Raw genomic sequence first — 22,137 nt, forward strand, 5'->3', positions numbered from 1 at the left:
CCTCATGGGATAGTTGTGAGAATTACATCATTTGTATACAGTGTAATTATTGTTACTAACGCAGTCCCTTTAATTTGTTTGCAAGAAAACTGCTCTGAGTTTACACTTATAAAATACTCGTAACTGCGTCAAAATAATTGATGCCAGACCTCTCATTTCCCCCCCCTTGTTTAGCAAGCCTGTTGTTTCTCGTCTTTCAGGTTGTAATCATGGAAGGAATCAACACCACTGGTAGAAGACTTGTGGCCACCAAACTCTATGAGGTACAGAGGGGCCCCTCCTCCCTTCCTTGTTTGTTCCGGGCGCTGTGTGTGCTTCTGGGCCCTAGAAACTGGTTCAGTCTATAGAGTGGGAATTTATTCCAGGCTGTAAGTCAGGAAACTTTTTCTCTTTTCTTTTCTTTCTTTTCTCTCTCTCTCTCTCTTTTTTTTTCTTCTTTTTTTTTTTGAAGCAAGTCCCAGACTTGGGTCCAGACCTGGGATCCTTGAGAGTTTTTGCTCAAGGCTAGTGCTCTTCCACTTGAGCCTCAGCTCCACTTCTGGCTTTTTTTGGGTGGTTAACTAGAGATAAGAGTCCCATGGAGCCGGGCACTGGTGGCTCACACCTATACTTGGAGCTATTTACAAGGCTGAGATCTGAGGATCACGGCTTGAGGCCAACCCTGGGCAAAAACGTCCGGAAAGATTCCCCCCTCCACTGCTCCCTACCATAAGACTCTTCAATTAGCCACTCAAAACCTAGAAATGGAGCTGTGGCTCAAAGTCGTAAAGCTCAGGGACAGCACCCAGGCCCTGAGTTCAGGCCCCACGATAGCAAAAAAATAAACAAAAACAAAACAAAAACAGAAGAGTTGGGCGCTGGCCAGGTGCTGGTGGCTCACCCCTATAATCCTACCTGAGGTCTGAGGATCACTATTCCAAGACAGCCCGGGCAGGAAAGGCCGTGAGACTCTCCAATTAACCTCCAGAAAACTGGAAGTGGCGTTATGGTTCAAGTGGTAGAGCACTCACCTTGAGCTGAAGAGGTGAAGGACAGTGCCCAGGCCGAGTTCAAGCCCTACAAGTGACCAAAAAAAAAAGTCTCATGGACTTCCCTGCCCTGGCTGGCTTCAAACCCCAATCCTTAGATCTCAACCTCCTAAGTAGCTTGAATTACAAGCCTGAGCCACCTGTACCTAACCCAGTAAAACTTTATTTGCAACCCAATTTGACCTCAGGCTGGAGTTTTCCTATGCCTGATCTAGCTAACAGGAAAAGCAGTAAGATGGCTTCTTCCACCCCCTGCCTAGGAGCATTCTGGTGTTTTCAGCACCTCATTGCTCCCACTTGTTGCTGGGGTTCTGTGAGGGTTTTATTGGTGAATCCCCATTACCTGGGCTGTTTTGATTGGTCCTCTCAGCTCTGGGCTGTGAAGAGCAGGACAGGTACATCCTCCCCTCTCTCCCACCTATTCTTGGGGCCCTTGCACCCCCCCTCACCCCACCCCTGTCCTTACCAAAGTGACCCCAGCAGTGAGACCTTACCTGAGCTTTTCCTCTGTTCTAAGGGCGTGCCGCTTCCGTTCTATCAGCCCACCGAAGAAGAAAGAGGTGAGTTTTGGTTCAGAAGTTGTTTTGTGAACAGTGAGGATGATGGACAAGGTTCCTGAAATGAGGATCCACAGGCTCAGGACACTACAAATGGTCTTTAAGAACAAAATAGGCCGGGCGCTGGTGACTCACGCCTGTAATTCTACCTCTACTCAGGAAGATGAGATCTGAAGGTCATGGTTCGAAGCCAGCCCATGCAAAAAAGTCTGTGAGACCCTTACCTCCAATTAACTTATCAAGAAACCTGAAGTGGAGCTGTGGCTCAGATGGTAGAGTACAAGCCTTGAGAGAAAAAGATCAGGAACAGCACCTAGGCCCTGAGTTCAAGCCCCAAGACCAGGAAAAAAAAAAAAAAAAAGACAGGTGATAGGTGGGTTCACAGGCCTTTTGCCCAAGAGCCAGTGAGTCTGAGCCTCCTGACCATTGTTAGTGTTGCCAACTATCCTGAGAGACTAGCTTTTAATAGTAGTTCCAGGGCTGGAAAGGTCGTTCAGTGGTAGAGTGCTTGCCTTGCATGCATGAGGCCCTTGGTTTGATTCCTTAGAACCACATAAATAGAAAAAGCCAGAAGTGGCACTGTGGCTCAAGTGGTAGAGTGCTAGCCTTGAGCTGAAGAGCTGAGGGACAGCGCCCAGGCTCAGAGTTCAAGCCCCACAATCAACCTCCTCCCCCCCCCCAAAAAAAAAAAGTAGTTTCAGGCCATTTTGAAAAGGAACAGTATGTGCACGTTACAAAGAACTATCTAAGCCTGGCGCTGGTGGCTCATGTGTATAATTCTAGCTACTCAGGAGGCTGAGATCTGAGGATCACAGTTCAAAACCAGCCTAAGCAGGAAAGTCCATGAGACTTTTATTTCCAGTTAAACACCAGAAAACCTTGAGTGGTGCTGTGGTTCAAGTGGTAGAGCCCTAGCCTTAAGCTGAATTGTTCAGGGACAGGCCCAGCGTTCAAGCCCCATGACTGACAAAGAAAAAGAAAGAACGTTCTGGTATTGTAGATTGATCTTAGAAGAGAAAATCTGAATAAAGTCAGGAGTTTAGTTAACAGTAACACCTACATTAATTCTAACAGATCAGCAACAGTAACACCTACATTAATTCTAACAGATCTACATAGTTAGGTAAGTTGTTAATGTTAGGGGACTCTGGATAAAAGACATAGAGGAGGGGCTGGGAAGGTGGCTCAGTGGTAGAGCGCTTGCCTTGCATGCATGAGGCCCTGGGTTCGATTCCTCAGCACCACATAAACAAAAAGAAAAAATCCAAAGTGGCTCTGTGGCTCAAGTGGTAGAACGCTAGCCTTGAGCTGAAGAGCTGAGGGACAGCACCCAGACCCAGAGTTCAGGCCCCACGACCGGACCCAAAAAAAAAGACATAGAGGAACTCTGTGCTTTCTTTTGCACCTTTTTTTTAAAATGTAAAGTTATTCCAGAATATACAAATTAAGTGAAACTGGGCGCTGGTAGCTCACTGCTATAATCCCAGCTATTCAGGAGGCAGAGGTCTGAGGATAGTGGTTCAAAGCCAGCCCAGGCAGGAAAATCCATGAGATTCTGATCCCCAATTAACCACTAAAAAACCGGATGTAGAGCTGTGGTTCAAAGTGATAAAGCACTAGTCTTGAGCAGAAAAGCTCAGGGACAGTGCCCTGAGTTCAAGCCTTAGTCTTGGTACCAAAGAAACCCACAAAACCCCATTTCTAAGCATTTTGGTAAGCATAGTATGATGCCATTCAAGATTATCAGTAAATGCCAATCCTGGCATTTTACCCACGTCCTGTTTGGGTATTGGGAACAATCTGGACTCAAGAATGAAATTTAGATGTTATGGCATTGTATAATATAGGTGTTTCCGTAGTTTAGTAGTTATCACATTAACCTGACATTGTATAATATATTGGAAAATATGTATGTGAGAATTGAAGTGGGCATGGTGCTATTAGATCAACTTAATAAATGAAAAGGAGTTAACATGCTAAGTAAGGTCCTAAGAGCCAGAGCTGTGGGCCAGGGATGCTGCTGGAACCAGTTGAATGGACTATTAAGCAAACTTTTTTTTGGGGTCCGGCTTTTTTCTTTTTGCTTATGTGGTGCTGAGGAATCGAACCCAGGGCCTCAGGCATGCAAGGCAAGCGCTCTACCACTGAGCCACCTTCCCAGCCCCTTTTTTTTTTTTTGCCAGTCCTGGGGCCTGGGCACTGTCCCTGAGCTTCACTTGTTCAAGGCCAGCTCTATCATTTGAGCCAAGCGCCACTTCCGTCTTTTTCTGTTTATGTGGTACTGAGGAATCGTACCCAGGGCTTCATGAATGTTAGGCAAGCACTCTACCACTAAGCCACATTCCCAGCCCGCCTGGGGCTGAACTCTGGGCCTGGGCGCTGTCCCTCAGCTCTTCAGCTCAAGGCTAGCGCTCTACCTCTTGAGCCACGGCGCCACTTCTGGCTTTTTTCTTTTTGCTTACGTGGTGCTACGGAATCGAACCCAGGGCCTCATGCATGCAAGGCAAGTGCTCTACCACTGAGCCACCATCCCATCCCCCACAAATATTTTTTTGTACAAGGAATTGAGCTAAGCACTCCTGGATAAATAAGAAGTGGACCTTGCTCCCTGGGCAGTTCCCGTGTCCTCTGGGGTTTAGATCACTTCCTTGCACCTCAAAAACAAACTTAACTTTGTACCTGCTCCACACCACATGACATTCACCTTTCCTCCTGAATACTATCATAGTGTTCAAGATATAATGTCCCTTCCCTCATCTCTGGAACCTCTGAACGCATGACCATATATGGTTAAAAGAACTTTGCACCAGCATGGGTGGCTCACACCCGTAATTCTAGCTACTCAGGAGGCTGAGATCTGAAGATTGGGGTTCAAAGCTAGCCCCAGCAGAAAAATTCCTGTAAGACTTATCTCCAATTAACCCCTTAAAAACTTGAAGTGGGCCTGTGGCTCAAAATGGTAGAACTCTAATCTTGAGCAAAAGAGCTCAGTTGTAGCACCTAGTCCCTGAGTTCAAGCCCATGACCAAAACATCCCCTCCCCCCCCCAAAAAAAAAAATAAAAAGACTTCACCTGCATGACTAAGTTAAAGATTTTGAGATAAGAGATTATCCTGGATTATCCAGGCTGGATTATGGACTCAAATGAAGGTTTAGGAAAAAGCATGTCAGGACCAGAGTAAGAGTAGAAACATTAAGCTGCTGGCTCAGAGGAAGGATGACAGCTCTGGTGCTGGTGGCTCACTCCTGTAATCCTAAAAACTCAAGACTGAGATCTGAGCAGTGCTTTGAAATCAACCCAGACAGGAAAATCCAGAAAACTCCTCTCCAATTAACCACAAAAAAAGATCCAGAAATGGAGCTGTGGCTCAAGTGGTAGAGTGCCAGCCTTGAGTTAAAAGACTAAGGGACAGGCTGGGAAGGTGGATCAGTGGTAGAGCACTTGCCTTGCATGCATGAGGCCCTGGGTTTGATTCCTCAGCACCACATAAACAGAAGAAGCCGGAAGTGGTGCTGTGGCTCAAGTGGTAGAGTGGTAGCTTTGAGCTGAAGAGCTGAGGGACATTGCAGGCCCAGAGTTCAAGCCCCAGGACCAAAAAACAAAAAAAAACCAAAAAACTAAGGGATAGTGCCCAGGCCCTGAGTTCTAGCCCCAGTACAGGCAAAAAAAAAAAAAAAAAAAAGATGGAAAATGGGTCATGAACCAGGTGAGCTACAAAGGCAAAGAAATAGGTACTCCCCTAGAACCTCTAGAGAGCACAGCCCTCCCAATGACTGAATTTTACAACTTATGATCTCTAGAGCCGTAAGATAAGAAGTTTAAGCTAGGACTGGTAAGGCAGCCTCGTGGTAGAATGCTTGCCTAACATGCATGAAGGCCTAGGTTTGATTCCTCAGTAACACATAAGCAGAAAAAGAAGTGGCGCTGTGGCTCAAGTAGTAAAGTGCTAGCCTTGAGCAAAAGAAGCTCAGGGACAGTGCCCAGGCTCTGAGTTCAAGCCCCAATGTCTGGCCAAAAAAAAGAAGAAGAAGAAGAAGAAACTTAAGCCATTAAATTGAAAATAATTTGTTTATAGCAATATTAGAAAACTAGTTTAACTGTTAGGAAGTCAAGGATCTCTAGACATCCTTATTGAAACTGGCTCATATTAACGAAAGAAAAAAAGCTTGTTCATGGAAATTCAAATTATTCACAGACTGGACAGGGCCCTAAACCCATGTGTGGGATCAAGACATGGGCCTGGCAGCTTTAGTGTCCAGCTAGCAGATTCCCAGCTGAATCACCCAGGCACCTCAGCTATGTTAATCTGCTTCAACCCTCTGACCTGGACAGTTCACCTCCAGATTCCAGAATCCAGGGGGAAAGTATAAATGGCAGCAGTAGAGCACCTAATTTAAAATCCAAGCTAAATACTAAAAGGGAAACAGCACAAACCCCACACCTGACACCCAGTCCCCCATCTCCTCAGCCTGCCTTTCTGGGCTTCAGTGCCCCACATTTGCTAGCCACACTGGACCACCAGATGGTCCCTGAATATACACAGGTATATTCAAGTCTCAGCATTCTCTTACAGCTTATCCTTACTTCCAGAAACTTCTCTAAAGTGTGAGCACCTCTCACCCTAATAAATACTCCTGACTGCTATGTATATGTATATACCTGTCCTGGGGCTTGAAATCAGGGCCTGGGCTCTATCCCTGAGCTTGTTTTGCCCAAGGCCAGCACTCTACCACTTGAGCCACAGCTCTACTTCCAGGTTTTTAGGTGGTTAATTGGAGATAAGAGTCTCACAGTCAGCTGGGCACCATTGGCTCATGCCTGTAATCCTAGCTACTCAGGAGGCTGAGATCCGAGGATCACGGTTCAAAGCCAGCCCACACAGGAAAGTCTGAGTTTTTTTTGGTTTTTGTTTTTTTGTTGGTCGTGGGGCTTGAACTCTGGGCCTGAGCCCTGTCCCTCAACTCTTCAGCTCAAGGCTTAGCGTTCTACCACTTGAGCCACAGCGCCACTTCTGGTTTTCTAGTTGTTTATTGGAGATAAGAGTTTTACAAGCCAGGCACTAGTGGCTCACGCCTGTAATCCTAGCTACTCAGGAGGCTGAGATCTGAGGATCATGGTTCAAAGCTAGCCCGGGCAGAAAAGTCTGTGAGACTCTTACCTCCAGTAAACCACTAGAAAACTGGAAGCGGCGCTGTGGCTCAAGCAGTAGAGCGCTCACCTTGAACTGAAGAGTGCAGGGACAGCACCAAAGCCCAGAGTTCAAGCCCCACGACCGACAAAAGGAAAAAGAAAAGTTTCACGGACTTTCCTGCCTGGCTGGCTTGAACCGTGATCCTCAGATCTCAGCCTTCTGAATAGCTAGGATTACAGGCTTGAATCACTAGCTAGTCTGAGATTCTTGTTTCAAGTTAACCACCAGAAAACCGCAAGTAGCGCTGTGGCTCAAGCCATAGAGTACTTGGCTTGAGCTGAAGAGCTCAGGGACAGTGCCCAGGCCCTGAGGTCAAATCCCAGGACCAACAACAAAAAGAAAAAAAGAGTCTCACAGTCTTATCTGCCCAGGCTGGCTTTGAACTTGGATCCTCAAATCTCCTGAGTAGCTGGGATCATAGATCTGAGGCACTGGCTCCTGACTGCCATTTTTCTTCCATCACTTGGGCACACTTGCAGGGACAGTGAATGTGTCGTGTGGTATTTTCATCTAATGTCCCTTCTCCCACTGTCCTAGGATCAGTCCTTCTGATCCGTTCTTTTTTTTGGGGGGGGGGGGGGGTCCAGTCGTGAGGCCTGAACTCTGGGCCTGGGTGCTGTCCCTCAGTTCTTCAGGTTCAAGGATAGCGTGCTCTACCACTTAAGCCACAGCGCCACTTCTGGCTTTTTTCTTTTTGCTTATGTGGTGCTGAGAAATTGAACCCAGGGCCTCAGGCATGCAAGGCAAGCACTCTACCACTGAGCCACCTTCCCAGCCCCCTGATCCGTTCTTTGCAATCCTTTCTGTCTTAGATTTCGAGCAAACAGTGGTCTTCCTGGCCTGTGGGCCGTACACCACTTCAGACAGCATCACTTATGACCCCCTGCTTGACCTGATCACCATCATCAACCAGGACCGGCCAGACGTCTGTGTCCTGGTAGGAGGTCTCCTGGGACAGCTATGTACAAAGGAACAACAGTGGGAAAACAGGAGCCAGCCTTAGAAAAGAGTCTTACTGCTGTTCCAAATTTTTAGGAGAAGTCAACCTGTCCTTTTTAGAATGCTTGGTAGGGAATATGTTTGCATTTGCTTGGTTTTGTGCCTATACAGGAGCTTGAAGTCAGGATCTGGGTACTGTCTCTTTGCTTTTTTGCTCAAGGCTGGTGCTCTACCACTTGGGCCACATGTCCACTTCTAGCTGATTAATTAGAGATGAGAGTTGCAAACCACACTCCTTAGATCTCAGTTTTCTGAATAGCTAGGATTCTAGGCATGAGCCACCAGTACCCAACTTGTTTTGTAGTTCTCAATCTTCCTCTCGAAAAGACTCACGATCCATAGACCCTCACTAAATGTAAACTCCCAGTACCTCTTGGTCCCCTTCATTGATTTCACAGTGTTCTTGTCTCTTGTTTCTCCCACCTTTATGCTCAAAGTGCTCCTGCAGGCATGGTGCAGGGTTATAGGGCCCTCAGTGCCACCGTCAAAGCTCAGGTGGTTCTGCCTGTGAAGCTGGCTAGGTGCCCCCTGCCCATCTGCTAACTGTCCCCAGGCAGCCATGGACGGACAGATGGACCCTGGTTGGAGAGCAGTTAGAAGACAGTATCTGAAAGTATTTTCAGACATGTGATTCTGATTTGTTGCTTTGATGCTCTGTCTCTCCCCCTTGGGCTTGTTTGCAGTTCGGTCCTTTCCTGGATGCTAAGCATGAACAGGTGGAGGTAAGTCCTGGGGGCGGGGTCCCTAGACAACTGCATCAGACCAGCTCTTGCTTTTCTTTTTATAGCATTATCTGCATTTGTAGCAGGCCGAAGTGAACCCTGTGGCTAATTAGAAAGCCGTTGTAACTGGATATGTTTAGTAAATATCTCAAGTGTGCTGGCTTGGTTTCTCTAGAATACAAGATGAGCTGGAAGCTGGAGAAGGAATTGGAAAGATACCACTTCTCTGTAGCACTTAGTGCTAGGGTATAAAGTGTAGAAATAAATGGGGGCGGGGAAGATGGCTTAGTGGTAGAGTGCTTGCCTAGCATTCATAAAGCCCTGGGTTCGATTCTTTAGTAGCACATACACAGAAAAAGCTTGAAGTGGCCCTATGGCTCAAGTGCTAGCCTTGAGCAAGAAAAGCTCAGGGACAGTGCCCAGGCTCTAAGTTCAAGTCTCAGGACCTGAGTTCAAGTCCCAGGACTGGCAAAAGGAAAAAGAAATACATTGCAGGCAGTCCCTGCATCACAGAGGTAGACTCTGAAAGTCCTTCTGAGGCCACTACCTTGAGCTGGCAATTCGTCCTGTTCTTTGATGTAACACAAATGGCTCTCAGCTGTATTCCTAGCTACTCAGGAAGCGGAGATCTGAAATCGCTGTTCAAAGTCAATTGGGGCAGGAAAGTCTACAAGACTTCAGTCAACAACCAAAAAAGCTGAAAGTGAAGCTGTGGCTCAAGTGGTACAGTGCTATCTTTGAACAAAAAAGTTAAGGAATAGCACCCAGGTCCTAGGTTTGAGCCCCAGGGCCTGACACATGGCACACATGCACACACATACACACATACCACATACACACATGCCCCTTCATGAGGCATCTTTATTGCTGAGAGCGAGACTCCTTATTATGTACCCCTTTGTCTCCAGTGGAAGAGTCCGGGGGAGTGGGATATGTAGTTTTATTCTCATTGGGCTTGAACTCAGGGCCTGGCACTGTCCCTGAGCTTTTCTGCTCAAGGCGCGCATTCTACCACTCTGAGCCACAGCTCCATTTCCAGTTTACTGGCGGTTAATTAGAGATAAAGAGTCCCACTGGCGGTTAATTAGAGATAAGAGTCCCACGGCCGGGCTGGGAAGGTGGCTCAGTGGTAGAGCGCATGCCTTGCATGCCAGAGGCCCTGGGTTCAATTCCTCAGCACCACATAAGCAAAAAGAAAAAAGCCGGAAGTGGCGCTGTGGCTCAAGTGGTAGAGCGCTAGCCTTGAGCTGAAGAGCTGAGGGACAGTGCCCAGGCTCAGAGTTCAGGCCCCATGACCGGATCAAAAAAGAAAAAGAAAAGAGTCCCACGGCCTTTTCTACTCAGGCTGGCTTTGAACTGTGATCCTCTGAGCTCAGCCTCCTGAGTAGCTAGCATTACAGCTGTAAGCCTCTAGCTCCCGGCTTAGTGGAAGAGATTTTAAAGCATTCTTCCTTTTTCACTTCAGCTTGCACTCCAGAGGACTAGTTCTCATCTGCCTCCTCTCCTGTCCTAGATGTACTCAGCTCCCACATCACAGGCAGTCTCCATAGGTCAGCCTGACAGCAGCACCTAAGGGTGAATGAAGCCATGTGTTGCCCTCTGAGTCCACCTGCCTTCCTTTCTTACAGAAGTGTCTGCTGACAAGTCCCTTCGAAGATGTTTTCAAGCAATGTCTGCGAACAATAATCGAAAGCACAAGAAGGTCAGAATCCCAAACACTAGACAGAGCCAGAAGTTTCCTAGGTTCTTCCGATGTATCCCAGAAAAAAACTGCAACAGTTTAAAAGGAATGGAAGTTTCTTCCCTCTTCATCCTTTTGATCAGTTAGAACCCTTGAACTTCAAGTGTTTCACACTGAGTAAAACAGAGATAAACAAGCTTGAAAGGCAAAAACCACGTGCCCTCTCCTCCTCCCTCGCTCACTCTTTGTCTTCACTGTTTACTTCCTTTTCTCACTCCTTGTTGTATAAACTAGTGTTCCACGAGCATCTTCCCAGCATTTTTCACATGTTTTTTTTTGTTGTTGTTTTGTTTTTTTGTTTTTTGGGTCCGGTCATGGGGCCTGAACTCTGGGCCTGGGCGCTGTCCCTCAGCTCTTCAGCTCAAGGCTAGTGCCCTACCACTTAACAGTCTCCCAAGAGGTTTTAAACCTCTGCGTGTGAGTGTTTTAGGGTGAGTCAGTGCTGCTCAGGGTTAGGAAGTGCGGTGAGTGCTCTAGTGAGAGGGGAAGTTTTTGGTGTGTATGCAGTACAGTACTGAGGCTTGAACTCAGGACCTCACTCTGATTTGGCCTTTTCTCTCAACCACTTAAGCCACAGCTCTACTTTGAACTTTCTGGTTGGATGATTGGACATAAGTGTCTCATGTACTTTCCTGCCCTGGGTTGACTTCAAACCATGATCCTCAGCTCCCCCCCCCCCCCCCCCCCTCCCAAGTAGCCAGGATTACAGGCATGAGTGACCAGCGCCTAGCTGAAGGTGAGGTTCTTGATTCCTTGCCATGGCCCAGGGAAGGGACAGGACAGGGTCAGGGCACAGTGATGTCAGAGCCATGTGCTGTGGTAACATGCGGGAAATTGCCCTTCCAGGAAGAGTCTAAAGCGAGAAGCAGGGAGTTAGCAGGAAGCTGGCCAACACCTCAGTTCCTGTCCCTCTCCTCCAGTGTCAAAAGTCTGAAAAAAGCGGAATAGTGGACGATCTCCCGGGATCTGCCTGCTTATAGCTGAGCTCGTAAAAATCGCACATCTCTATGGCTGAGCCTTTAAAACAAGTCCACAACAAAGGAAGTTTCCAAAACACAATGTATAATCTTCCACATTTTGGCCATGAGAACTGAGCGTAGAGAGGATTTGTTGTAACACGCCAGCGGGGGAGGCACCGCAGCCCTGTAATGAGGACCCACCTCTCACAGGGCTGGGAAACGGAGTGTGTGCCAGTGACGGCCCTCAGCTGCTTCTGTCCTCTCCCTCCCGCCAGTGAAGGGGCTCCGAGTGCTTCCCAGGGTATGTCGTGACCCTGATGGAGTTCATCTGGAGAGTGCTTAGAGCCCTAAAGCAGAGCCGGGGGGGGGGGGGGGAAGGGGGGGGAGATTTAAGGGTGTCTTTGGTCAGTCCTCTGCAGTGGGCAGAGGCTGCAGCAGCGCTGGCTGGGCTGGTGCCCTCAGCTTGAGGTTGGGTTCTGATTTGGGTTCCTCACCCGGTGCAATAGTGACGTAGTGAGTGATAGAAAACAAAGAACAGCCCGGGCTTTGTGAACCCCGGGGGCGGGCACCCAGCACCACCAGGCACTTTCATCTGAGGCCAGTGTGTGCCATGGGGCAAGGCGCTGCCCCACCCTTCCTGAACCCAGACAGAAATGATCCTCCGTGGGGGTTTTCTTGTATTCCCCAGAGGTCAGAAGTGCAGAGACTTATTAAGCTCATTTATCAGCAGAAGCTGAGACAGATCTGCCGGCTCCCTGTGGCTGCAGTGAGGAGCCTGAGACCCTCCCACGAGAATGTATGAAGTTGGGCAATGCTGAGCATGAGCATAGTTGGAATTTTCTTCCTCCCTCCCCAGAACCATGAGCGGAAAGGCTGCTTCCTCCTTAACCATTGCTCTTCCAGAGCAGACGCTTCCGTCTCCTGACAGCAGCCAGCTGCATCTCAGGCCTTTGTGTCATGACAGGCTTTGGGCCTTTGGGACCTGGAACATAGTTTGCCATGTTCAGGTTACCCTCTCCCCTAGCCCCATCCCACCCCACTCCCATTCCTGGCTTCAGTGTGTGTGTGTGTGGCAGGGGTGGGGGGCGGGGATGTACAAAGGCTTGAGTTCAGGGCCTTTCACAGACTTTCTTGAACCTCAGATCTCAGCCTCCTGAGTAGCTAGGATTACGGGTGTGAGGCACTAGTGCCTTGCTATTGGCTTTTATGGTAGTTAATTGGAGTTACTGGTAGTAATTGGAGTGGACTTTCCTGCCCAGGCTAGCTTTAAACCTTGATCCTCAGATCTCAGCCTCCTGAGTAGGATTACAGGTGAGAGCCACTAACGCCAAGAGGCTTCCCTCTGTTTTGTTTTGTTTTTTTTGCTTTTTGTTTTTGTCTTGATGAAGCTCAAACCTCTAGACAGTGGCTTAGGCAATTACAGTGAATCTCTCAGTGGCTAACGTGCAGAGTACACTTGGCCTCACAGTTCTCATCTGCTATTGCAGTCAGTCTTGGGTCTCACTGAGTAGGTGCAATAATTAAGTAACAAAGTCCCCAACAGCCCACATATCAAAGACAGTGCTACGACCAGGCTTTAAGCAAGAGAGAGGAGGAAGCAGCTGGAAGCAAGAACCGTTGGCAATTTGGGATGTCCCCCAAATTGCCCCTCTGCTAGGACAAGGCTAGGGAACCGAAGAAATGAGGCTTTCCCTGGGAAAATAAACAGTTGTCCTCCCCCAGATGCACAGCTTGTTTCTTCGCTGATGTTGTAACCCTGGAGATTGTCCTCTGGCTGCAGTCCTCCCTGCCTCTGTCTTGCTGCTGAGTATCTGTTACTTTGGTGTACTGGAAAGTAGAAATGAGGCATCACTTTCCAACCTAAGCAGGAAGGGTTCAAGGATGCAGAGAAGCCGGGCATGTGTCGCTCTGAAAGCATCTTGTCTCTGCTGTCCAGTTACTTATAGCCCAGCCCTTGGCTGGTGGAGAGGTTTGGGGTGGATGTTGGGAATGTAGGGGCAGTCAGCCTCAGGATCTGACCAGTGGCACTCATGTCACTACAGCCACTTTGGAGTCATTGTAATGCTCCAAGGGACCTCTGTCCTGCCGAGGGGAGTCCACGCCAGCTCCAGGTCTGAGGCTGTGATTCTTTCTCTACATTTTCTGTCTCAGTTTCTTCTCACATCTTCTGTTTTGTTTTTGTTTTTTGCCAGTCCTGGGGCTTGAACTGGGTCTGGGTGCTATCCTTGAGCCTATTTGTGCTCAAGGCTAGAGCTCTGCCACTTGAGCCACAGTGCCACTTCTGTTTCACAAACTTTCCTGCCCATGCTGGCTTTGAACAACAATCCTTAGATCTCAGCCTCCTGAGATGCTAGGATTGTAGGTGTGATCACCGGCACCCGGCTGTCTTCTCCCGTTTTCCTGTCACCGTAGTCACCCTGGAGCCCCAGTGGGACAGGACAGAGCAGGGGGACAAGGGGCCCATGTGCCTGGCAGCATGCTGCCTTCCCTTGGCAGCATCCGGGAACCACATCTCCTTGAAGGGCAGCTATGCCATGCAGCTCCCAGGACTTAACCCTCATTCTGCCACTCTGCGCTCACTTTCTTCCTCTTCTGCAGCTCCGGTTCCCACCTTGTCTTCGTCCCCTCCCTGAGGGACGTGCACCATGAGCCCGTGTACCCACAGCCACCTTTCAGCTACTCGGATCTGTCTCGAGAAGACAAGCAGGTACCTGTGACCCCTTTGCCCAGCAGGCAGCTCAGAATGTGGCCAGCCTGGCCCTGAGGGGGGGTGGGGGGGTGACGACAGCCTTTTCAGGCAAACAGCCTGATTCCTAAGCTGCATGTGGGAAAGATGGTTGTGAGTCTGCTGGGCACAGGTTCATCTCCCTGGCTAGTAGAGACCCCTGTGTTCTATAAGGAAGTTTCCAGCAGATGTGTGTGTGTTTAAATGTTTGTGTCAACCCAAATACCTTCTTTTAGCGAGTGCAGTTCGTGTCGGAGCCCTGCACTCTCAGCATAAATGGGGTGATCTTTGGCCTGACGTCCACAGACCTGCTGTTCCACATGGGGGCCGAGGAGATCAGCTGGTAAGAAGTGCATTCCCGGCTGCTGGGCAGGGTCGCTGTCTCCCCACATTCTGGGCCTGTCATCGCCAAGTTTCTCCAGTAATGGGATTTGAACTCCGAGCCTTGCACTTGCTGGGCAGCCACTCTTCTACAACCCTTTTCTGCTTTGAAAAAAATTGTCAGTTGGGGGGCTTGAACTCTGGGCCTGGACATTGTCTCTGATCTCTTTTGCTCAAGGCTGGTGCTCTACCACTTTAAGCCACAGTACCACTTTCGCCTTGAGCTGAGAACGCAGGGACAGCGCCCGAGCCCAGAGTTCAAGCCCCACCACCACCAACAAATCAAAGTGGCTGGGAAAATAGCTTAGTGGTAGAGTGCTTACCAAGCATGCATGAAGCCCTGGGATCAATTCCTCAGTACCACATAAACAGAAAAGGCTAGAAGTGGAGCTGTGGCTCCAGTGGTAGAGTGTTAGCTTTGAGCAAAAGAAAGTCAGGGACAGTGCCCAGGCTGAGCTCAAGACCCAGGACTGGCAAAAAAAAATAAACAAAAAACAAAGCAAGCCAGGCGCTCATGGCTTACGCCTGTAGTCCTAGAGACCTAGGAGGCTGAGATCTGAGGATCCCAATTCAAAACCAGCTCCTATAGGAAAGTCTGTGAGATTCTTATCTGATTAACTACCAGAAAACCAGAAAACTCAAGGCGAGCACTCTACTACTTGAGCCACAGCACCACTTCCAGTTTTCTAGTGGTTTATTGGAGATAAGTCTCACAGACTTTGCTGCCCGGACTGGCTTTGAACCTCAATCCTCAGATCTCAGCCTCCTGAGTAGCTAGGATTACAGACATGAGCCCACCGGCACCCGACTCGTTTTGATTATTTTTGAGATTGGGTCTTGCGAGCCTAGACTGCTGTCCTCCTGTTTAGACTTACCTTATAGCTGAGATGACAGGTACACACCAGTGAGTGGAGCTTTCTTGGTGGCTGAGATGGGAATCTCACAAACTTCTCACCCAGGTTTCTACCTCCCAGGTAGTTAGCTTTACTACCAGAAGGAAACACCAAAATTGTTACTGTTACGTCATTTGTTTTTGTTTTTTGTACTGGTCCTGGGTCTCAGGGGCCTGGGCACTGTTTGAGCTTTTGTGCTCAAGGCTAGCATCCTATCATTTGAGCCACAGCTCCACTTCCAGCTTTTTGGTGATTAATTGGAAATAAGAGTCTCACGGACTTTATTTCCTGGTCAGGAAACTATACCAGGAGGGGCAGTCAGATACATTTGTTTCTGTCATTTGTTTATACAGTGTTTGAGACCCCAAAGAATCGTCTTTTCTGTCTTTACACGTTTATTCCAGGCACAGGAATGTGTCTGCATTTTCCATTCTACTCTTTTTCCTCACGTCCCCAGACTGACGTGAGCCCGGGGGTGTTTCTCGGTGCGGGCTGTGGTCCACAGAGGGTCAGGTCCAGCCACATCTGTGGCATTTCAGCTAGACAGTCAGTTCTCCCTCCCTTCTGGTCAGAGAGCAGAGCAACTCAGGAGCTAGCACTATGGGTGTGTGCCTTTGACTGAGGTGCATAGGATCGGCTGGCTACGTGTTACCTGCTAATGGAGCACATGTGACGTTTTCATATAGGAAATGGTACCAGCTGAGGCCTTTCTTGTTTTGTTTATTGAGCATGCTACCGAGGCATGAACTGAGGGCCTGGGCGCTGTCCCTTAGCTTTGTCCACTCAAGGCTGGCACTCTACTACTTTTTTTTGGGGGGGGGGTCCGGTAGTGGGCCTGAACCCTGGGCCAGGGCGCTGCCCCTCAGCTCTTCAGCTCAAGGCTAGCGCTCTACCACCTGAGCCACAGCGCCACTTCCAGCTTTTTTCTTTTTGCTTATGTGGTGCTGAGGAATCGAACCCAGGGCCTCAAGCATGCAAGGCAAGCGCTCTACCACTGAGCCACCTTCCCAGCCCTGGCATTCTACTCCTTGAGCCACACCTCCACTTCTGGCTTTTTGCCAATTAATTGGCGATAAGAGTCTCATGGATTTCCTTAGCCAGGACTGGCTTTGAACCTCAGTCCCCAGATCTCAACTTGGACAGCTTCATGAGTACCTAAGATTGCAGACATGAGCCACCAATCATTGGGGGGTTTTTTTGGTTCATTTTTAGGGTTTTGTTTTGCTCTTAATCATGACTGTCAGGACTCTGATCTAGGGCTCTGCTTCCCTGTAGCGGGGAAACACCAGCTGGGCATGGGGCGGGAGGGGGGGGGTCTCAACTCCTCCCTGGAGAGAAAACAAGGTGTGTACCCCATCTCTTGCTGTCCTTCCTTTCCTAGCTCTGCTGGAGCCTCAGACAGATTCAGCCGAATCCTCAAGCACATCCTGACACAGAGGAGGTGAGCACGCTGGTCGCTCAGCTGGCCAGGAAGACAGTGGCGTGGGCTCACGAACCTGTGGTGGGTATGACGGAGCTGCCCCCAGACCACCCACAGGGAACTTTGCCCTGTAGTCACCCGCCTTACATTCTGTCCCCCAAACACATGGCCCATGAACAACCCAGAGGCCTGTGGCTGGGAGGCTGGCAGGACGGCAGGAGGCCTTGAATGGGCATCCACTGACCGCTTTTCTCTGGTCCCTGCAGCTACTACCCCCTCTACCCGCCCCCCGAGGACATGCCTATCGACTATGAGCATCTCTATGCCTACGCCCAGCTGCCAGTCACCCCAGATGTCCTCGTGGTTCCATCGGAGCTGAGGTACTTCGTGAAGGTAGGTTTGAACTGGCATCTTCCAGAACCACCCTGACACCCTTTGAGACCAGCAGTACTCACCCTTCCTGGGTCTGTTGCTGAGAACAGTGGCCCCCTGGGTCCCAGCACAGAGCGCCATTGCTTTTGGAGGAGCAGTGGGATGGGACGGATCTGTGGATGAAGCACAGCTCACCATCAGTGTCCCCCTGACACCAGGAAGCCGCTAGGAAGGTCATCGGTGACTTGTCAGGCACGGGCCAGTCAGGTGATGTGGGGCCACTTCACATATGTCCTCGCCCACCCTCCCGGATTCTCATGTGACCATCCATTCCCAGACTCAGCTCTGGGGTCATTCTGGTATTCACTGCCATGAGGCTTTGCTTGCCTGGTCAAGTGGTAACTACTTCTTTATGTGAGAAAACAAGAAACAGCTGGGTCAGGTTTGACTGCGTGAGAGCTGACGGTCATCTTGCCAGCTCTAGCCATCAGAGTCTTCCAATAAAAAGTTCACATACGCCAAGTGCTGGTGGCTCATGCCTGTAACCCTAGCTACCCAGGAGGCTGAGATCTGAGGATTATGGTTCAAAGCCAGCTGGGGTAGAAAAGGCCATGTGAGTCCAATTAACCACCAAAAAGCCAGACGTGGTACTGTTGCTCAGAGTGGTGCAGTGCTCAGACCCTGAGTTCAAGCCCCATGATTGACAAAAAAAAAAAAAAGACGTACTACACTGCATATAGGTTTGGTTGCCTTTTTTTTTTTTTAATCAGTCCTGGGGCTTGAACTCAGGGCACTGTCCCTGAGCTGCTTTTGCTCAAGGCTAGCACTCTACCACTTGAGCCACAGCACTACTCCTGGCTTTTTCTGTTTATGTGATACTAAGGAGTCAAACCCAGGGCTTCGTGCATGCTAGGCAAGCACTCTACCACTAAGCCACATTCCCAGCCTGGTCATCTATTTTATACAAATCCTCTAGGGCCTAAGTATCTGATGATTCCTATCTGTGTGGGGTCAGACCCCCGTGAGTTGGGGCCTCCACACCCCGTCTTCTGATTTCCTCCCCAGGACATCCTTGGCTGTGTGTGCGTGAATCCCGGACGCCTCACCAAAGGGCAGGTGGGTGGCACCTTTGGCCGCTTGTACCTCAGGAGAAAGCCGATGGACTGGGAGAAGCGGCGGGGTCTGAGCATTGCTGCGCAGGTGGTGAGGATCTGAGTCCTCAGGCTTTTCTGTCCCCCGGCGTGCTGCCCTTGCAGATGCCAGGCCAGGCATAGCCCTCTAGTGAGCCCAGACTTACAGGGGACCACAAGAGGAGCAGCCATGAGGACAGAGCTGCGGAGATGGGCCTGGCCACGGGGAGGGCTGCCTTAGCAGGGCTCGAGCTGTGCAGCTGGCTCGACTCCAGAAGGAAGTTTTTGCTTCAGAGGGGATATGGGCATCTGGAAGAGAACTGGCTAAGAGAACATGCCCACCATGGGAGGGAAGGCTTTGTCTACATGAATCAAATGTACAAACAACTTTGGGAGAAGTAAAAATAAATTGAGTGTAACTGTGTGTGCATGTGCCTGCGTGCGTGTGTGCCTGCCTGCCTGCGTGCGTTCGTGCGTGCGTGCCTGCCTGCCATGCGTGTGTCGGTATGTGCATGTGCCTGCGTGCGTGTGTGCCTGCCTGCCTGCCTGCCTGCATGGATGCGTGCCTGCCTGCCTGCCATGCGTGTCAATACTGGGGCTTGCACTCAGGCCAAAGTGCTCTCTACTTTTTCCATTCAAGGCTGATCTACCACTTGAGCCACAGCCCCATTTCTGCCTTTTTGCCAGTTAACTAGAAATAATAGTGTCAGACTTTTCTTCCCAGGCTGACTTTGAACTTTAATCCTCAAATCTCAGCTTCTTTAGTCCAGGCAGGAATGTCCAGGGGACTCTTTACCTCCAGTTAACCACTAGAAAACCGGAAGTGGCGCTGTAGCTCAAAGTGGTAGACTGCTAGCCTTGAGCAAAAAAGCCTAAGGACAGTGCCCAGGCCCAAAGTTCAAGCCCCTGACCAATCAAAAAATAAAAATCTCAGCCTCCCGAGGTAGTTAAGATTGCAGATATGAGCCACCAGCATCCAGTTTGTGTAACTTCTGCATTTCATCTTTCTTTCACTTTCTCCTTCCTGGTACTCACCAAAGAATGTTAGACTATTTGTCCTGTGTCCCGAAAAGGCAGAGGGCCCGCCGCTCGGGTTCCATCCAGCCCCACCTCTCATCCTCCCCAGGCCTCCCAGGCTGCTAAGCTGGGGAGGGGTGCAGGGCTGCAGAGTGAGCATCTGGCAGCCAGCCTGGCCCTCCCCTCGCAGTGATCGCATTCGTGCTGTGCTCCCAGCCTGACCTCCATCTGGAGGAGGCAGCGGCCTCCCAAGGCTGGAGTCCTGGTGGTGTGCACTGCCAAGCCACATGGTGATCCAGGCTCACCCGTGGCCCAGGGCTCTCCTCGGGCCAGCCTTTTGGGCTCCTGGCACATCTCGGTGCTGTGCGTGTGGCACCTGGAAGGGTAAGAGTGGTTTCTGCCCTAAGCCAACTGGCAGGCTGTCCTGCCTTGCAGGTCAGAGCCCGGGAAACCCCAGCCATGAGAACCTGGGAAGTAGGTGAGGAGCTGAGTGGCTCATGCCTGTGCGCTGACTCAGAGATAAATAGGTAACTTAAAAGCAGCCTCTCCCCACCTGCTCTCCCAGGAGGAAATGGCAGCTAGCCCCAGCCCTGCAGGGCCTGCCTGGTCAAATGCTCCTGCAGCCCAGGCTCTATGGCCTCATTGCATTCAATAGGTGTTCTCTTGGAGAAAAGAAATGAGAGGTGGGTACCAGTGGCTCACGCCTGTAATCAGGCGAAAGGAGGCTGAGATCTGAGAATCATGGTTCAAAGCCAGCTCCTGCAGGAAAGTCCATGAGACTCATCTCCAATGAACTACTCAGGAAAAGCTGGAAGTGGCGCTGTGGCTCAAGTGGTAGAGTGCTTGCCTTGAGCTGAAGAGCTGAGGGAAAGCACCCAGGCCCAGAGTTCAAGCCCCAGGACTGACAAAAAGAAAAAGAAAAATTAGAGCTGAGTGCCAGTGGCTCACACTGAGATCGAAGGCTGAGATCGGAGGATCAGGGTTGGAAGACAAATCTGGGAGACTCCCTTAATCATCAAAAAGCTACAAGTAGAGCTGTGGTTCAAGTGGTAGAGTGCCAGCCTTGAGTGAGGAAGCTGAGGGCAAGGTCTTGAGATCAAGTTCTGGTTACCAGTACAGGAAGAAAATAAAAACAGGCTGCAACTCCCATTTCCCTTCCGGGGAGGCATGCTCTGGCCAGGCCCCTCTCCTCCATCCCGGCCGAATCTCATCAGCCAGCACCCCACTCCTCCCCGCTATGAAAACCAGGCCTGGGAAGATTAAGCACCAGGCATCTATAAACAAGGCCCAAGGGCTGGAGCCTCAGCCAGCAGCCCTTATCTCAGGAGCCCATTGCAGCGCTGGGCTTTCTATGTTGCTTTTCAACAAGGCTCTTGGGGAAGGGCAATAATGTCTTGTTCCCCCTCGCCAAATCAGGTCTGGGTGGGATTGGAGGGTTGGTTGAAGAGGGGAGGGAAGAGAAAGATGTCCCTGTCACTAGGCCGGAATGGGAATGGCCGTTGCCTAGTTGTCAGTTGTGTGACAGCTGGAAATGATCTGGGCAGGCCGAGCTGGGGGTTCAGACAAAAAGAAGTCAGGATGCGAACCCAGAGAGCAGACGGGGCTGGCAGACGTGATTCTCCGCCACCAGATGGTTCTTTTTTGTTCTGATGAGGACATCAGGATAACAGCCAGCTGACTCCCGAGGCCCTCTTCATCTGTGTCAAGTTTCCTGCCGTGTCTGTCATCCACAGGGCCCCCAGGCTTGGAATGGAGCCTCTGGGAGGGAATCTGGTGGGAGGGGGGTGGGGGAAGCATCTGCTTCACCCACCTCCTTTTAGTGGCATCTCCCCAAGATGTAGTCATGCTTGTGCCCTTACTATGAGATGAGGTCGAGGGAAGCCACGTCCTGCATCTTACCCAGGGTTTTTCTCACACACCCCACCCCTGAGGGAGCCTGCACCCCCCTGTCTCCCTCCTAGCCTTGGAGGCTACCCTGGCGTCCAGGCCCCGATGCCAAGGGGAACAAAAGCCCCTCATAGCTGTTGCTGTGAGAACTAAGTGGGTGTCAGGAGCAAAGCTGAGAGAGCTCTTGGGGGGCACCCAAGGGTGAGACGCCCGGATGAGGCTGTGCCATTGACCCTCAGACCCCTCCATCCTGCCCAGCCCCCAGCAGCCTCTGAGCTTGGCATTTCCCTTCCCTTGTCCCCTGCTCGCCCAGCCCTGCCCTGCCCTGCCCTGCCCTGATGCTTCCCCTGGTGCTGGTATTGCCACTTGGGCTGATTCACTTTGTTCTGCACACATTTCCTTCCGCCTGACCCTGGGCCTGGCTCCAGGCCCAGACACCTGAGAGCCACCTGACCACGCACGCACAGCTCCAGGCTCAGACACCTGAGAGCCACCTGTCCCCACACATGCGGCCTCTCCCTCCAGGCTGGAGCCTCTAATGTGGCCTGGGAGATTTTTTTAACTGACTGGAGCAAGGGGAGACATTTTTAACAAGGCCATCCCATGCAAAAAGTTAGCCAGATTCACCCCCACTCCCATAGTGGCAAGCATTGGGGCTGTAAATTGAAGGATCTCTCTCTGAGGCTGGTCCTGGGCAAAGATACCTGAAAAAATAAAGCAATAAAAGGGCTAGAGGCAAGGCTCCAGCTATAGCACCTGCTTATAAAGTATGAGACCCTTAGTCTAAACCCCAGTACAAAAAAAAGAAAAAAAGTTATTGAGCATAGTTATCCAGCATAGTTATACATGCCTATAGTCTTAGCTGCTGGGAAAATGTAGGCACAAAAATCATGCTTCTAGGGCTGGGAAGGTAGCTCAGTGGTAGAGTGCTTGCCTTGTATCCATGAGGCCCTGGGTTTGATTCCTCAGCACCACATAAACAGAAAAGGCTGGAAGTGGCTTTGTGGCTCAAGTGGTAGAGCGCTCGCCTTGAGCTGAAGAGCTGAGAGACAGCGCCCAGGCCCAGAGTTCAGGCCCCATGACTAACCAAAAAAAAAAAAAAATCATGGTTCTG

General features: G+C 50.3%; 1 protein-coding gene across 1 annotated transcript in view; it reads left to right on the forward strand.

Annotated features, from left to right (window-relative positions):
* Positions 1 to 18,543, forward strand: part of Pola2 (DNA polymerase alpha 2, accessory subunit) — a 34,380-nt gene extending 15,837 nt beyond the window's left edge. Inside the window, exons 9-18 of the mRNA XM_042675974.1 lie at positions 201 to 263; positions 1,546 to 1,588; positions 7,590 to 7,714; positions 8,460 to 8,498; positions 10,127 to 10,200; positions 13,797 to 13,905; positions 14,160 to 14,266; positions 16,579 to 16,638; positions 16,884 to 17,010; positions 18,055 to 18,543. Coding sequence (XP_042531908.1) covers positions 201 to 263; positions 1,546 to 1,588; positions 7,590 to 7,714; positions 8,460 to 8,498; positions 10,127 to 10,200; positions 13,797 to 13,905; positions 14,160 to 14,266; positions 16,579 to 16,638; positions 16,884 to 17,010; positions 18,055 to 18,204 — 897 coding nt within the window. The 3' untranslated portion in view covers positions 18,205 to 18,543. The remainder of the gene's footprint in view (positions 1 to 200; positions 264 to 1,545; positions 1,589 to 7,589; positions 7,715 to 8,459; positions 8,499 to 10,126; positions 10,201 to 13,796; positions 13,906 to 14,159; positions 14,267 to 16,578; positions 16,639 to 16,883; positions 17,011 to 18,054) is intronic.
* The last annotated feature ends 3,594 nt before the right edge of the window (positions 18,544 to 22,137 follow it).

This window comes from Dipodomys spectabilis, unplaced genomic scaffold, assembly GCF_019054845.1.
Source record: "Dipodomys spectabilis isolate Male_0828 unplaced genomic scaffold, ASM1905484v1 ptg000030l, whole genome shotgun sequence".
Taxonomy (NCBI): Eukaryota; Metazoa; Chordata; class Mammalia; order Rodentia; family Heteromyidae; genus Dipodomys; species Dipodomys spectabilis.